The following is a 17,616-nucleotide window of genomic DNA, read 5'->3' as shown; positions in this document are numbered from 1 at the left end:
AATAGCTGGGCGTGGTAGCGCGCGCCTGTATTTCCAGCTACTTGGAAGGCTGAGGCTGAAGGATCACCAGAGCCCAGCAGGTTAAGGCTGCAGTGGCCAGGAGCAGCCACTGCACTCCAGTCCGGGCGACAGAGTGAGACTCCAACTCAAAAAAAAAAAAAAATTTTTTTTTGAGTGAAGCTCTTGCTGTGTCACCCAGGTTAGTGAGCAGTGGCACTGATCACATCTCACCACAGCCACAAACTCCTGGGCTCAAGTGATCCTCCCGCCTCAGCCTCCCAAGTAGCTGAGACTACTAATGTGTCATCACACCCTACAATTTTTAAAAATATTTTGGTAGCAATAAAGTTTTGCTATGTTGCCTAGGCTGGTCTCAACCTCCTAGGCTCTAGCAATCCTCCCACCTTGGCCTCCCAAAGTGCTGGGATTACAGGCATGAACCACAACGCCTGACTTTTATTTATTTATTTGTTAATGACCTGGTAGTATTCCACTGTATAAAATTTTCACTATTTATTTGTCTTCTATTGGTGGACTTTTAAGTTGTTCCTAGTTTTTCCCTATTGGTAGCAATAAGGTGGAAAACATTCTTTTGCATTCATCTTTGTACACATGTCCAATATTTCTGTAAAATAGATTTTCAGAAAAGTTGCTACACCAAAAGGGGTGTCCATTTACATTTCTCATAGATATTGACCAATTGCCCTTCAAAAGAATTGTACTTGTTAGCCGGGCATAGTGGCTCCCACCTTTAATCTCTGCACTTTGGGAGGCAGAGGGGAGAGGATTGCCTGAGTCCAGGCGTTTGAGACCAACCTGGGCAACTTGGCAAGACCTTGGCTCTACAACAAATCAAAAAATTAGCCAGGCATCCTGTTTGCGTGCCTGTGGTTCCAGCTGCTTGGAAGGCTGAGGTGGAAGGACCATCTGAGCCCAGCAAGTCAAGGCTGCGGTGGCTGTGAACATGCTACTGCACTCCAGCCTAGGCGAGAGAGTGAGACTCTGACTCAAAAAGAAAAGGAAAAAAAAAAAAAGAATTGCACTTGTTAAAACTCAGTAGTTGTCTAAATTTGATACTTTCTGGCTACTATTTAGTGAATCTGATATGCTTGGATACAGATATCACCCAATGTCTATAGTTTGTTTTAGTAATTATTATTGTCATCTTATTCTTTTAGAGATAGGGTCTCATTCTGCCACCCAGACTGAGTGCAGTGGTACAGTCATAGCTCACTGCAGTCTTGAACTCCTGGACTCAAGTGATGCTCCTACCTCAACCTCTCTGTAGCTGAAGCATCAAGCACATGCTACCACACCTGGCTAATTTTTTAATTTTTTGTAGAGATGGAATCTTCTATGTTAACTAGACTGGTTTCAAATCCCTTGCCTCAAGTAATCCTCCCACCTTGGCCTCCCAAAGTGCTGGGATTACAGGCATGAAGCACTGCACCTGGCCTATTTTTTAAAATTTAATTTTAAAGCTTTTATTGACATAATACAGCCACATTACAAAAAATCAAATCTTATATTGTTAAAAAGCTTATAGTGAGCTGGGCTCGGTGGCTCAGCCTGTAATCCCGCGCCTTTGGGAGGTTGAGGTGAGTGGATTGCCTGAGCCCGCAGGTTCGAGACCCGCTTGGGCAGTGAGACCTCATCTCTACAATAAATCAAAAAATCAGCCAGGCGTGGTAGCACATGCCTGTAATTCCGGCTACTTGGAAGGCTGAGGTGGAAGGATCACCGGAGCCCAGCAGGTCGAGGATGCGGTGGCCGGAAGCGGCCACTGCACTCCAGTCTGGGTGACAGAGTGAGACTCCAACTCAAAAAAAAAAAAAAAAAGCTTATAGTGAAGACCATTGCTGAGCAAGGTAGTTTGTGCCTGTAGATCACAGTGACTTGGGAGACTGAGACAGGAGGATTGGTTTAGCCCAGGATTCAAGGCTGCTGGGAGCTATGATCACACCACTGCACTGCACACTGACTGACAGTGAAACTCTGTCTCTATAAATAAATAAATGAGTGGATAAATAAATAGAAAAGCATTAGACTCCAACCCCACCTTCCAGATTTTCAGGCCCACTCTTCAAAAGCACTCTCACTTTCTGGTTTTTTAAGTATTTTTCAGGTTACTTTTGTAATTCTGTATCCTTATACCTTTGTTCTTTTTTTAAAAATTTACTTATTGATTTCATAATTAGATAATAGGCTTATTACATAGTTAAAATTCAGAAGGCATAAAAGAACATAGAGTAAAAAAAAAGACTCCCCTTGACTGCTGCCTCCCAGCCACCAAGTGTCCCTTCTAAGAGGTAATCACCAGCCGGGCTCGGTGGCTCAGCCTGTAATCCCGCGCCTTTGGGAGGCTGAGGTGAGTGGACTGCCTGAGCCCGCGGGTTCGATACCCGCCTGGGCAGCGAGACCTCATCTCTACAATAAATCAAACAATCAGCCAGGCGTGGTAGCGCATGCCTGTAATTCCGGCTACTGGGAAGGCTGAGGCGGAAGGATCACCGGAGCCCAGCAGGTCGAGGCTGCGGTGGCCGGAAGCGGTCACTGCACTCCAGTCTGGGGCGACAGAGTGAGACTCGAACTCCAAAAAAAAAAGAGGTGATCACCAGTGTTTCTGGTTTCTTGTATATCCTGGAAATAAATGTTCTATGCATATACAAGCATACTGCACACATGCATGTGCACGCATATTGATTCTTTGCAATGACAAAGATTTAGCTCACCCTCTCATCCCTACTGTTCCTAGTATTTGATAGCTGTTATTATTTTTAGTTTTCTGTTATCTTTGTCAATAACATAAGTATGCCTGTACTTTTTATTTCATCAACAATAGTCAGTATTTTGAATCCCTTTAATGTAAGACAAGAGTATTAGGCACTCTACCTGTCTACTGTCCCTCCCCTGTTCTTCCTTTCACTTCCTGGCAGCTGTACTTTTATATTGTCAAGCTTGACAATCACATTATCCCATAGAACCACATTTAAATCTTCCATTCTTTGTCTAAGCCTACTTCTAAAAATTAAAACCAATAGGTAGTTTTGATATAATTATTTATATGAAAATATTATTATGTGCAGGGCCCAGCAGTGAGCAGAGATGACATTCCTTCTCTATAGTTAGAGTTACAATCTTGGGCCTCTTAATAAAGAATGATCCTAGAGTTAAGATCAAATGGTTTCTCTTTTCTTGCATTCCATCAGTTGCTTAAAATTATGTCACATTTTTAGTTTGCCTCATATTTAGATTGTAACTTTCTTATACAACTTTTTATTTTTCTTGGAGTTTCTAATTGCCTTTCTTTTTTCTTGTTGGCAAAAGAATGATGGGCCTTCAACATATCCTCAAGTTTATCCAGCTTCTCAGTCATGCTACCTGTTGCCTGGAGTCCATTTTTCTCCCCAAAGACATCCCTCCTGGACCCTCCATCCTCCTGCTCCAGTCTGGAGTGGTTCCTCCTTAGGCCTGCTGTACAGCTCTCAGCCTGGGACTTCCTTTCACTGCCCTCCTGGGTTGGATCCACTGTTTCCTGGATCCCGTGTCTTCCTCTTTTTGGATTTTAAAACTTCCTTATTTTGCTGGAGTACATTATCAGGCAATTTCCTTAACAGTGGGTATGTGGGAGAAGTGTGCATTTTGAGTCCTTGCATGTCTAAAAATGTCTTTATTCTACCCTCATACTTGATTGGTGATTTGGCTTAATGTAGATTTCTAAGTGCAAATTCATATTCTCTCAGAACTTTTGAAGATATTCTTCCTTTGTCATTAGTATCCAGTGTTGTTAGTGAGAAGTCTGATGCCAGTTTAAATTTGAGTCCAGTTCCTTTGTAGATGACTTGTTTTTTTCCTTTCTGGAAGCATTGAGGAATATTACTATTTATCTTTTGATTGCTTGAAATTTCACAGGGATGTGCATGGTGTGGGACTTTTGTCATTCATCCTATCCGTATTTGGGGAATACTTCTTCAGCTCAGGGAAATTTTCTTCTGTTATTTCTTGGATAATAACTTCTTTTCTATTTTTTCTGTTTTCTCTGGGGCTTCTGTTCATCTGATAGCAGACCTCATAGATCGGTCGTCTGTTTTTCCTTAAGTTTTTCACTCATATTTTCCATTTTCCTCTCCCTCCCTCCTCTCTTTTGTCTCTCTCTCTTTCTCTCTTTCCTTTGCCTTCAGAAAGATTTCCTCAACTTTGTCTTTTAGCTTTTTTAATTGAGATTGTTTCAGCAATCATATTTTTCATCTCTAAGACCCCTGAGTTTTCTGGTTGTTCTTTTCTCATAATATCCTGTTCTTGTTTTTAAAATTTCTTATTTTCCCTCAATTTTGTCTTTCCACTTGAGTCAGTTTTTCTGTTTTATGCTGATTTTCCAGGTGTGATTGGTTTCTTTGGTTGTCTGTATATTTAAGAGTGAAGGACTGAGTAGCAAGAGTGCATTTTTTTCTCCCTCTGCCATTGTTTAAATGGGTGGGATGTTTGACTGGGAGTCCTAAGTACTTGGACAGAGCATACTTACTGGCAGACTTTGCTTTAGGGTGAGTGAATGAGGGCTAATTGTAAGACTGTGGGCCTGCACAGGCCAGAAAGGGGATAGTGGGTGTATTACTCTAAGATGGGGGTATTACTCTAAGATGCTCTCATTAGAGACCTCAATTCTCAGCTTATTCCATTTCTTTAGAGAAGAATCCTTCAGTATGGATTGTAGGAGGGGAGTAGGGGAATAAAAGGACTGACTCATAACTGAAGATGGATTATTGTTTAATCCCACCTATTCAGCCCCGCTTCTCACTTCTGTTCTCTATCAAATGTGCCCATTTCAAGTCAGGTCCCTCTGGGCAGATAAGCTGCCATCCCCAATGCAATCTTCTCAGGGCATATTCTAGATATATGCCATCTAGTTAGTAGCCTCTATCCCCCTGTGGCTATTGACCACTTATAGTAGGCTAGTCCAGATTGAGATGTGCTGTTAGTGTAAAATACACACCAGATTCTGAAGACTTAATACAAAAAAAGGAAGCAAATATTCTCATTAATATTTTTTACATGTTAAAATGATAATATTTGCATGTATTGGGTTAAATAAGATAAAATGTTAAAATTTATTTCATCTCACTTTTAATGGGGCTACTAGAACATTTTAAATTACATATGTGACTCTCATTATGTTTTTATTGGAAAGCACTGCTCTAGGCAGTGGCTTCCTCTTCACCTGTCAACATGACTCCATCTCATTTCCAAATCTGTCAGAATTGTTTGTGTACTGATGATCGCCACTCCCATTTTTTTTTTTCCTGATATGGATTTATTTTCTACTCTTATATAGTCATGTATTAGGTGGAAGGCATGGGAGAGAATCTGCTATCTTGCTTGTGAAGCTGCTTCTAACTTCTGACCTGTTAGAGCCATCTGTCAGGAAATAATTGATCAGAGGACCTATCTGCAGCCCTTCTTAGAGACAGAACCAGAGAGATTCTTAAGTACTTGCCTTCAAGTTTGAGTCTGAGTCCTTTGTATGTTCATGTGGGTTTCCCACCCACTCAATCCCACAAGGTGTCCCGAAGAGTGTTTTGAGAAGAATCCCATTTCAGTCTTCTTTTCTGTCCCCACAGAATCACTGGCCTCTTTCTTTTCTAACCAAAATTGTATTGATTTTCTACTCTAGGCTAGGCACAATACTAGGGATTGTTACAAGGACTACAAAAGAGTTTTGTTGTTTGTTTGTTTGTTTAGTTAGGGGATTCTCACTCTTTTGCCCACGCTGGAGTCCAGTTGCACGATCATGTCCCACCACAGCCTCAACCTCCTGAGCTCAGTATACTACGGACTGTTGCAAGGACTAAAAGAGAGTTTTGTTGTTGTTGTTATTTGAGTCAGGGTCTCACTCTGTTACCTGGGTTGAAATGCAGTGGCACATTCTCATAGCTCGCCATAGCATCGACCTCCTGAGCTCAGGCAATCCTTCTGCCTCAGCCTCCCAAAATACTGGGATTACAGATGTGAGCCACCATGCCCAATAAAGAGAATATTTATGAAGATAAATACAGGTGTGATACCTGACTGAGAGTGGAGGATCAATATAAACTATAAAACATAGGGCAAGTTGAAACTTGTAGAGTTTAAATAACTTGCCCTAAATCACAGAACCAGTAAGTGACAGAGCTAGGATTTTAATTCAGGCCTATCTGACCCCAAAGTTTATGCTCTTGACTACAGTCCTCTAAGTTATCTTACTTAACCTTACTGCAAAAAAGATAGTCGCATACTCATTTCATAGACTGGAAAACAAAATTCCAAAGAACTGAGTTACTTGCCAGTGCACACTCATACATCCCTTCTTGGGACCCCAGAAAAAAGGATAAGAAAAAATTATTGTCAGTAAGAAATGTCACATTATCATCAACCCTAACTCCTGGGGGCAACCCAGGAGCCCTTCTAGAGTTGTATAATTCTGGGGACCTGGGGAAATTGAGAGGCCCCAAGTTGAAAAAAAGGGAATACGTATTTAAAAAAACACCACTATGACGGGCTCAGCACTTACCCACTTTATTATTATTTTTTGAGTTGGAGTCTCCCTCTGTCCCGGCCACTACAGCCTCGACCTGCTGGGGCTCTGGCGATCCTTCTGCCTCAGCCTTCCAAGTAGCTGGAATTACAGGCGCTACCACGCCCAGCTAATTTTTTGGTTTATTGTAGATATGAGGTTTCACCAAGTTGCCCAGGCGGGTCTCGAACCCGCAGGCTCAGGCAATCCACTCACCTCAGCCTCCCAAGGCACGGGATTACAGGCTGAGCCACTGAGTCTGGCTCACTTACCCACTTTTTATAATACTCTTCTAGGCTATGGATTCAGCTAGTTTTCCTCATACAATACCAGCCACACGCTAAACAAAACAAAACAAAACAAAACAAAAAAACTCTTGACTAAATAGCTCCAGTCCTGCCCTAAGGACGCTGCTTAGAGGGAGGGATTTGCACTGTTCAAGGGCCCATTTCAGTGCCCGACACTTACTAGGCATATAATAAATATTCATTCCTGAACTGCCCTCCTCTGCAAAAAACTCAAGAGCTGTCCCTCATGTATGTAGCCATAGCAATTTGCATCTCTCTTTTGTGCACTGTGTACATTTTTAATTTCTCCTAATGATTTGTTGAGTGTCTGTCTTGGTCTTTAGTACCAGTGAGTTCTGACCTGAGCCCCAGCTCTACTAATTGTGTGCTCCTCCCTAATTGTGTCACCTTTGGGAATTTACTTCACCTCTCTGAGCCACAGCTTCTTCAACTGTAAAGGAACAAAACAACAGTATCTGACACATAGTGTTCCATGAGAAAAAGGAGATGCATGAAAGCATTCTGCACAATGCCTGGAACATAGGCTGTGCTCAGTGAATGTGGGCTGTTAACAATTTTTGTTAGTCATTCCTAGATGGTGAGGGCAGGGACTTATCTCTTGCTTTCTACTGTATCCCCATTGCTTGGCACGCATTCAGTGGTAATATGTGTTGAATGACTGACCACTGGATGGGAGGATGGATGGATGGAAGGATGGGTAAATTTTCCCCTCTGAGCAGCCAGGAGCGCTGAGTCCCAGGGAGGAGAGAGGATTTTCCTCAGTGACCGAGGGTTGGGATCCTGGCCATGGGCAGGCCTGCCTTCACCACCGTCTTCCCCGGCAGGTTTGGGATGTACATTCCGTTCCTGCAACTGAACTGTGATCTCCGCAAGACCAGCCTCTTTAGCCATATGGCCTCCATGGGTCCCCGGGAGGCAGTCAGTGGCCTAGCCAGGAGCCGCGACTACCTGCTGACCTTGCGGGAGACATGGAAACAGCACACGAGGCAGCTGTATGGCCCAGATGCCATGCCCACTCATGCCTGCTGCCTGTCGCCTAGCCTCATCCGCAGTGAGGTAGAGTTCCTCAAGATGGACTTCAACTGGCGCATGAAGGAAGTACTCGTCAGCTCCATGCTGAGTGCCTATTACGTGGCCTTTGTGCCTGTCTGGTTCGTGAAGGTGCGTAGCTCAACCCAGGGAGGTATAGAGCATAGCTGGGACCTTATCCCACTGCCTGCCCCATGTGAGCCCTCCTGCTTGTATAACTCGCTCTGCTATTTTTTTTATTTTATTGTGAGTCAAGGTCTCCCTCTTTCACCCAGGCTGGAGTGCAGTGGCGTGATCACGGCTCACTGCAGCATCACACAGCTCAGGCGATCCTTCCACCTTAACCCTCCCGAGTACCTGGAACCATGTGCCACCAGCTAATTTTTTAATTTTTTTAGAGACAAGATCCCACTATGTTGCCCAGGCTGGTCTCAAACTCCTGGACTGAAGCAGTCCTCTCACCTTGATCTCCCAAAGAGCTGGAATTATAGACATGAGCCATTGCACCCAGCCAGCTCTGCTGTTTTTGATGAGATTTCCCATCTCTTCTTCTCTGGAGAACTTCAGTGACTATTGTCTCCATTTTATTTTATTTATTTATTTATTTTTAATTAATTTTTTTTTGAGTTGGAGTCTCACTCTGTCGCCCAGAATGGAGTGCAGTGGCTGCTCCCGGGCATCACAGCCTCGACCTGCTGGGCTCCGGCCATCCTTCCGCCTCAGCCTTCCAAGTAGCCGGAACTACAGGCATGGACCACCACGCCCGGCTGATTTTTTGATTTATTGTAGAGATGAGGTCTCACTGCCCAGGCGGGTCTCGAACCCTCAGGCTCAGGCAATCCACTCATCTCAGCCTCCCAAGGCACGGGATTACAGGCTGAGCCACCGAGCCCAGCTTGTTGTCTCCATTTTAGAGTGCAGAGAACAAGGCTTACTGAAGGGAAGTGACCTGCCCAAGGTCACCCAGCCAATGAAGGAGACATGGCATTTTTGTTCATAATACTTGAAAACCAAGAGCAGTAACTTTGTGTTTCAGTAGATGTTTTGACACAGGCATGTCACAATGTCCTGCTTTATCATGAAATAGAGAAGTCAGGATTCATTCAGACCTGAGTGACCTCAAAGCTTGTGCTGTCTTTTCTTGCTTTTTTGACCTCCTGGGAAGGTACCTCCTCAGCTGCAGTAGGCTTGAAACCTTTTCCCAGGATAGACTGCACTGAGTGATTTGAGGTTGAGAGTTCTTAATACCTGTTGAGCACCTGCAACATGCCAGCAGCTTTTTCGAGTATTCTGATCCTCCTACTGCCTCTCAGAAGAGGTTGGTGGTTTCTCTTATCCTCATTTAACAGATGAGGAAACTAAAGCACAGGGAAGTTAAATCACATGCCCAAGGTCACAGTTAATAAGCAGAAGAGCCAAGATTTGAATTCAGGTGTGCTGGTCTCGGAGCCTGTGCTCTGTCTCAGGACTGGGGCAGTGGGTATGTGTTTTCTATGTAGAAAACTGACTAGTGGCACAGGGTCTAAGCCTGCCTTGTAGGTGTTTGATTCTTGGTTTCAGGCCACCTTGAGCTGTTTTCAGGACTGTCCTAACCTCTGAGAGGGTAGAATCAGAGAAGGGAGAGGGAATGAGGCCATTATGGGCATGCCAGGCCTCACCCACCTCCTGCTATCCCCAGAACACACATTACTATGACAAGCGCTGGTCCTGCGAACTCTTCTTGCTGGTGTCCATCAGCACATCAGTGATCCTCATGCAGCACCTGCTCCCTGCCAGCTACTGCGACCTGCTGCACAAGGCTGCTGCCCACTTGGGCTGCTGGCAGAAGGTGGACCCAGCGCTGTGCTCCAATGTGCTGCAGCACCCGTGAGTAGCCCCACCCTGCCTGACCTGACCCCTGCCTGACCTGACACAGCCCTCCATCTACAGTCACTTGCCCACTTGCTCATTAACTCATTCAGTCAGTGAATAGTTATTGAACATGTCTCATATATTAGGCCACATGTCCAGTGTAGGGTGTTGTGGGACCCAAGACAGACATGTTCCCTGTCCTTGGGTAACCTTCAGTGTTCCGGAGATGGGGAGAGACAGGCGGTAAGGTCACGGACTTGACTTTCTCATTCCCTCACTGTTCACTCATTGACTGTCTTGCTCATGCTTCACGTCTCTCACCCGGTCACTCATTCACTCAGTCATCAGGTCACCTACTCTTTCAGCAGACATTTACTTCTATCTGATCCATACCAGACCTGCTGATGTGTATTAGGCAGAGGAGCTTGGATTTTGACCTTTAGGCCAAAGAGAGCCATTGAAGATGTTGAAGGCCACATGGAAAGACCAGTTGTAAGATGTGCTTTAGCATCATCAGTCTGGTGACAGGTGGTGGTGCTGTGTTAGCTATTGGTGAACCCTGGCCGGGGAAGGAGGGCCACAGAGAGGAAATGACAGATGAGATAATTAACGAGTTCATAGTCTGGTAGGGGAGCTAGCCGTGTACACAAATAGGATGAGTTGGGCAAAAGAGGCCTAGTTGCAGGATGGCGCTGCACCCAGAGCTGAGGCAGAAGTCACCCTGCTCAGAGAACCTGTCTCAAAGTACTTTTCACCCCAGGTTATACTAATTTTCCTGCCTGTATTCCCCCATTAGACTGGAAGCTCTTCAAGGCCAGGACCACCTCTGAAGCACATCTGAGTCTTGGGCCCAGGACAAGGCTTGGCAGAGAGGAGGCCCCTAGGACAGGTCTGTAGAGGTAGGCCCACTAAGGAGCAGAGATGCAAAAGGAGGCCACAGGAGCCACGCTTTCTTGGCCAAAGGTGTTGGCCCTTCGTGCCAGTTGGGGATCCTTTCTGTCTAGGAGGTCCAGAAAAAGGACTGGGCGTTGCTGAATGGGCCAAAAGGAGGCATGGCTTAGCCTCAGGTTCTGAGGGGAGGGAGGATTAGAAAGACAGAACATAGCTGAATATGAGGATAAATCTGTCCATGGCTCATCATGGTCCTTCGCATGGCTTCCCAGCTGATGACCTGGGTTTCACCACCTTTTCTGCCTCATCTCTTACCACTCCTAGCTCATACTCTGCTCCTCAGCAAACCAAACCAAAGCTCATCAAGTCCTTGCGTGTTTTGTGCACTTCTGTATCCAGGCTTTTGTGCATGGTGTATCTTTTGCTTGGAATAGTCTTTCTGTCTCTTTTCCTGGCTAATACTTATACATCCTTTAGCACTTTGCTTCTTCCAGAAACACCTTCCTGACCATCCAGAATGGGTTCAGTGCCTATCCCCTATAAGGAACCATCCTTTCAGCACCCCATAGTGTCATGGTCATCTTTGTACCTTTCCATACTGTTTCCCTAGTTACCTGCCTGTCCTTACAGGATTAAAAGCTCCTAGATGTGGGGTATGGTGGCTCAAGCCTAGAATCCCAGCATTGCAGCAAGACTTCATCTCTACAACAAATTAAAAAATCAGCCGGGCCTCGTAGCGTGCACCTGTAATTCCGGCTACTCGGAAGGCTGAGGCGGAAGGATCGCCGGAGCCCAGCAGGTTGAGGCTGCAGTGGCTGGGAGCGGCCACTGCACTCCAGTCTGGGCAATAGAGTGAGACTCTAACTCAAAACAAAAAAAAAGAATCCCAGCATTTTGGGAGGCTGAGGCAAGAGGATTGCCTGAACTCAGGGGTTCAAGACCAGCTTGGGCAAGTTGGTGAGACCACGTCTCTACAATAAATTAAAAAAATAAGCTGGATGTGGTGGCGTGTGCCTGTAGTTACAGCTACTTGGAAAGCTGAGGCAGAAGGATCACCTGAACCCAGCTGGTCAAGGCTGCAGTGGCTGGTAGCATGCCATTGCCCTCTAGCCTGGATGACAGAGTGAGACTCCTACTCAAAAAAAAAAAATAGCCGGGCTCAGTGGCTCAGCCTGTAATCCCGCGCCTTTGAGAGGCTGAGGTGAGTGGATTGCCTGAGCCCGCGGGTTCGAGACCCGCCTGGGCAACTTAGCGAGACCTCATCTCTACAATAAATCAAAAAATCAGCCAGGCGTGGTAGTGCGAGCCTGTAATTCCGGCTACTCGGAAGGCTGAGGCAGAAGGATGGCTGGAACCCAGCAGGTCAAGGCTGTGATGGCCGGGAGCGGCCACTGCACTCCAATCTGGGCGACCAAGTGAGACTCCAACTCAAAAAAAAAAAAGTTGTATCACAGGTTTGTTTATGTTTTTTGTTGTTTGTCTTGAGTAGAAATTACTCTATTGCCCATTCTGAAGTGTAGTGGCACACTCACGGCCACCACAGCCTCAACCTGCTGGGCTCAGGTGATCCTTCCACCTTAACCTTCCAAGTAGCCGGAACCACAGGCATCTGCCATCACTCCTGGCTAATTTTTGGATTTATTGTACAGCCGAGGTCTTGCTAACTTGCCCAGACTGGTTTTGAACCTCTGGACTCAGACAGTCTTCTTGCCTCCACCTCTCAAAGTGCTGGGATTATAGGTGTGAGCCACCACACCCAGCTAAAGTATACAAATCTTAAAGTATACACTGTTGTGCTTTTTTTTTTTTTTTTTTTGTCAGAGTCTCACTCTGTCACCCAGGCTGGAGTGCAGTGGCACATTCATGGCCACCACAGCCTCGACTTGCTGGGTTCAGACATTCCTTCTGCCTTAACCTTCCGAGTAGCTGGAATTACAGGCATGCACCACCATGCACAGTTAATTTTTAAATTTATTTTAGAGATGAGGTCTTGCCATGTTGCACAGGCTGGTCCCGAATCTGTGGGCTCAGGCAATCCTCTCGCCTTTGCCTCCCAAAGTACTGGGATTACAGGTGTGAGCCATCACACCCAGCTGAAATAAACAAATCTTAAAGTAAACAGTTCTTTGCTTTTTTTTATGAAGGCACATACATGGGGGGACCCCCCAAAAACCTGGAATTTATTTATAAAAAATTTTGTATTTATTCTTACATTATTAAACTTCAGTCTGCTGGGTGTGGTGGCTCACACCTGTAATCCCAGCGCTTTGAGAGGTGGAGGCGAGATGATTGCCTGAGCCCAGGTATTCAAGACCAGCTTAGGCAACTTGGTAAGACCTCGTCTCTACAGTAAATAAAAAAATTAGCCAGGTGTGGTGGCACGTACTTGTAGTTCCAGCTACTTGGGAGACTTACGCAGAAGGATTGCCTGAGTCCAACAGATCCAGGCCGTGGTGGCTGTGAGCGTGTCACTGCACTCCAGCCTGGGCGACAGTGAAACTCTGACTCAAAAATAAATAAATAAATAAAACAAACTTCAGTCACCTTCAAAGTACTCTCTGTTTGATACAGTGTACCTATCAAGATACTTTTTCCACTACTCAAAACAGTTTTTGAACTTGCCAATTTTGATGCCTTTTAGTGGTTATGCCGTTTTTTGTTTCACCTCTTCCACATTGGCAAAAGTTTTCCTTTGAGAACATTTTTCTTTTTTTTTTTTTTTTTTTTTGAGTTGGAGGCTCACTCTATCGCCTAGGCTGGAGTGCAGTGGCACACTCACGGCCACCCCAGCTTCAGTCCTTCTGCCCGGCAATCCTTCTGCCTCAGCCATCTAAGTAGCTGGAACTACAGGTGTGCGCTACTACGCCCGGCTAATTTTTTAATTTATTGTAGAGATGAGGTCTCACCAAGTTGCTCAAGCTGGTCTGGAACCCGAGGGCTCCCAAAGTGCTGGGATTATAGACATGAGCCACCTTGCCTGGCCTGAGAACTTTTTCCATTAGGGAAACAAAAAGTTGATCAGAGCAAGATCAGGTGAATAGGGAGGGTGGGGCCCAGGGGTGATGCCATTTTTGGTCAAAAACTGCTGAATACTCAGTGCAGTGTGGGCAGGTGTCCTTGTAAATCACCCATCATGAAATGGTCAAATGCATTGAAAGAATCTTGAAAAAAAAGAAGATTCACTGAAGCTGAATGCATCCTCTTAGAGCAATGCTAGCTGGAATTCTGATGCTGATGGTTTCCTAGAACACTTACCCAGTGATGGAATCCTGTGCTACAAGGGGACTGCCCTCCAAAAAGTAATTCTGGCTTTTTTTGGGTTCCCCCTCATATACTCATGTAACCCACCCCCCCATAAAGATACAGAACATTTCCAGCCCCTCTGAAAATTTCCTCGTGGCCTTCCCCTTAAGACAACCACCTTTATGCTTTTTTTCACTACAGGTTAGTTTTGCCTATTCTAGAACTTCCTATAAATGAAATCATTCAGTAGATACTCTTGTGTCCAGCTTCTTTCATTCAACATATTGTCTGTAAGACTCATCTGTGTTGTTGTGTATAATACAATAACTGTTTCTTAAGTGAATCAAAGAGGTGAGAGCATGGGATTGAGGAGGGGCCTGCTTGCAAACTGTGATTCTCAGTTCACTGGTCCAAGACCTTGGCAGTCCTTGGGAGACCTCACAGGACATAGGAAGAAAGTGAACTGGTCCTATCACCTCACTCATGTGAGATGTTCGCTGGGGCCTTTCTGTGCCAGGCCTTGTGGCATGCTCTGAGGACACAGGGTTGAATTAGGTACCCTCCCTCAAGGGTTCCCAGCCTAGTGAGGGATACAAATAGGAAAATTAATAACAAACATTGGAGAATGTGGACCAGTAGCAGGACATTCTGGGAATAAAGGATGCTGAACTTTGGGGAGCTTGAGAAAGGCTTCCTGGAAGAGACTGGGTTTTGAAAGATGATGCGGCTGGGCTCAGTGGCTCAGCCTGTAATCCCAACACTTTGGGAAGCCGAGGCGAGTAGATTGCCTAAGCCCACGGGTTTGAGACCCACCTGGGCAACTTGGTGAGACCTCATCTCTACAATAAATAAAAAATCAGCTGGGCGTGGTAGCACACGCCTGTAGTTCCAGCTACTTGGAAGACTGAGGCAGAAGGCTCACCGGAGCCCAACAGGTCGAGGCTGCGGTGGCCGGGAGCGTGCCACTGCACTCCAGTCTGGGCAACGAGAGTGAGACTCCAACTCAAAAAAAACCAAAAAAGCCGGGCTCGGTGGCTCAGCCTGTAATCCCATGCCTTTGGGAGGCTGAGGTGAGTGGATTGTCTGAGCCCGTGGGTTCGAGACCCGCCTGGGCAGCAAGACCTCATCTCTACAATAAATCAAAAAATCAGCCGGGCGTGGTAGCGCATGCCTGTAATTCCGGCTACTTGGAAGGCTGAGGCGGAAGGATCGTCGGAGCCCAGCAGGTCGAGGCTGCGGTGGCCGGGAGCAGCCACTGCACTCCAGTCTGGGCGACAGAGTGAGACTCCACCTCAAAAAAAAAAAAAAAGAAGGGGCAATCCAATTGGAGGGAACTGCTTATGGTGAGACATGAAGCACTGCAGTATACTGGAGGAACTAAAACAGTTTGGAATAGCTTGAGTATGAGCTGGTGGTGGGAGTTGTAGGAAGCCACACTGGACCTCAGAGGCCATGCCAGATCTTTGGAGCCTTGATGCCAAGGGAATAGGGAAACTTTCAGAGAATTTTAAGCAGAGAATGGTCAGGCTCAGCTTAGTATTTTACAAAGACTACTCAGGCAGCTGTGTGGTGGACCAGTTGGCAGCTAGAGGTAAGATCAGATGAAGCAAATGTACCCAGAAAGGAAAAAGGGCATTCTTGACAATCCCTTAGTAATTAGTGATAGCCTTTGACCTGCTGACTCCCAGTGCAGAGTATTTCTCATGTTCTTACCCTATTTTACAAAAGAGGCAACTGAGACCCAGAAATGGAAAGTCACTGTGCCTAGGAGATAGAAATGGGAGTAGAGCCCTGGTGATCACCCCCTGCCCAGTCTTCTACTGCCCTTTTTTGTGGGGAACTTGGAATAAGGGGTACTGTTGGGGTGTGCCTCCAGGTGGACTGAAGAATGCATGTGGCCACAGGGCGTGCTGGTGAAGCACAGCAAGAACGTCTACAAAGCAGTGGGCCACTACAATGTGGCTATCCCCTCCGATGTCTCCCACTTCCGGTTCCACGTGAGTCTCCTCCCCTGGGAAGAAGGGTTGGGGCCTGATTGAGAGGGCAGGAAGATCGGCAGGGCAGGAAGGTGATGTCATAGCAAGAGAAAGCTATTTTCAGTATCTCCCAAATCCAAAGGAAGACAATGCACACATGCAGCACAAGGACAGCCATACAGATTGTCTTAATCACTGCAGCTCACTTGGTAACAGATCTTCCAGAACACTGGATGGGGGGAGAAAATGAGATAATAATAGAAGAGGTTCTTGGCGTTGAAAATACTACTGTCGGCCAGGCGCGGTCGCTCAAGCCTGTAATCCCAGTACCTTGGGAGGTGGAGGCGAGAGGATTGTCTGAGCTCAGGGGTTTGAGACCAGCCTGAGCAACTTGGTGAGATCTCATCTCTACAACAAATAAAAAAATAAGCTGGGTGTGGTAGTCCACGCCTGTAGTTTCAGCTACTTGGAAGGCTGAAGCGGAAGGATCACCTGAGCCCAGCAGGTCAAGGCTGCAATGGCTGTGAGCGTGCCACTGCACTTCAGCCTGGGCGACAGAGTGAGACTCCGACTCAAAAAAACAAACAAACTGAGTTTGGCTTAACTCATTCAGGGTGTTACTTGTTCAGTTTAACTCATTCAGGGTGACTTACTAAGGAACTTGGTAACTAGTGGTAATGACTCATGACTCAGCTATGGAAAGGGCTACTCAAAATCAAGTAAGCCAGTGGTCTCTATTTTACTTATTTATTGTCACATCCTTTTCTCTAACACAATCAGAAGCCAAAGTCCAATATATGGGACCTCATGGTACTCCTCTGTTTGAAGGAGTTGGAGCCCCTTTCCTACCTGCTCACCCGTGCTCCTAAAAGGCCCTCTTAGAAACTGGGCCTCCACAGATTTCTAAACTGAGAAATCCCTGATCTGGCGATATCTTCACTTCACAATTGAGGCCCAGAAAGGAAAGGAACTTGCCTAAAGCCTTGCAGTCTGTCACATGCAGAGCTGAACCTGGCATCCTGGTCTGTTGAACTTCCATTTTCTCCTTCTGTCCTTAAGCAGCTCTTGAGGCCTAGGGACCTTGGTCCCTATAGAATCCAGATAGATCCCTAGACATTGAGCACTCTCTTGAACTAACCAGTAAATTTCTCTCGAGTCCCTACAGTCTACCTTGCCCTGAAACGTCAAGTAAAGGTGAGGTATTGCCTTGTCACCAGCAGTTTCCAGCCTAGCTAGGGATCCTACACATGAAGTAATAGGTAACTCAGGCTTTAGAGTCCATAATAACTTCCCATGCCTGTGTCATAAGATCCTAACTTGTTCAGGCCCAACAATACCCAGGAGGATAACATATAGAGAGATACAGGCCGGTCTCGATAGCTCAGCTTATAATTCTAGCATTCTGAGAGGCCAAGGTGAGTGGATTGTCTGAGCCCACGGGTTTGAGACCAGCCTGGACAACTTGGCAAGATCTTGTCTCTACAATAAATAAATAAATAATTAGCCGGGCATGGTAGCATGGGCCTGTAGTTCTGGCTACTTGGAAGGCTGAGGCAGAAGGATCGCCAGAGCCCACCAAGTTGATGCTAGGGTGGCTGTGAGCATGCCACTGTACTGCAGCCTGGGCGACAGAGTGAGACACCAACTCAAAAAAATAGAGAGAGAGAGAAAGAGATAAAGGTGTCAATCTTAGACCACAAAAAAGAGAGCAAGTGGCCGGGCTCGGTGGCTCAGCCTGTAATCCCGCACCTTTGGGAGGCTAAGGTGAGTG

At 46.0% G+C, this 17,616-nt stretch overlaps 1 protein-coding gene across 3 annotated transcripts in view; it reads left to right on the top strand.

Moving 5' to 3' along the window:
• The window catches only part of TMEM39B (transmembrane protein 39B), a 38,524-nt gene that overhangs the window by 19,544 nt on the left and 1,364 nt on the right, over positions 1-17,616 (top strand). For all 3 annotated transcript variants that reach the window (XM_021716959.1, XM_021716960.1, XM_008066759.1), the window contains 3 exons: positions 7,680-8,016; positions 9,563-9,750; positions 15,746-15,866. In XM_021716959.1, coding sequence (XP_021572634.1) covers positions 7,680-8,016; positions 9,563-9,750; positions 15,746-15,866 — 646 coding nt within the window. The remainder of the gene's footprint in view (positions 1-7,679; positions 8,017-9,562; positions 9,751-15,745; positions 15,867-17,616) is intronic.

The sequence above is a fragment of the Carlito syrichta genome, unplaced genomic scaffold (assembly GCF_000164805.1).
Source record: "Carlito syrichta isolate Samal-C Ts95f unplaced genomic scaffold, Tarsius_syrichta-2.0.1 Scaffold309100, whole genome shotgun sequence".
Classification (NCBI taxonomy): domain Eukaryota; kingdom Metazoa; phylum Chordata; class Mammalia; order Primates; family Tarsiidae; genus Carlito; species Carlito syrichta.
This window is presented reverse-complemented; position numbering and strand designations above follow the sequence as displayed.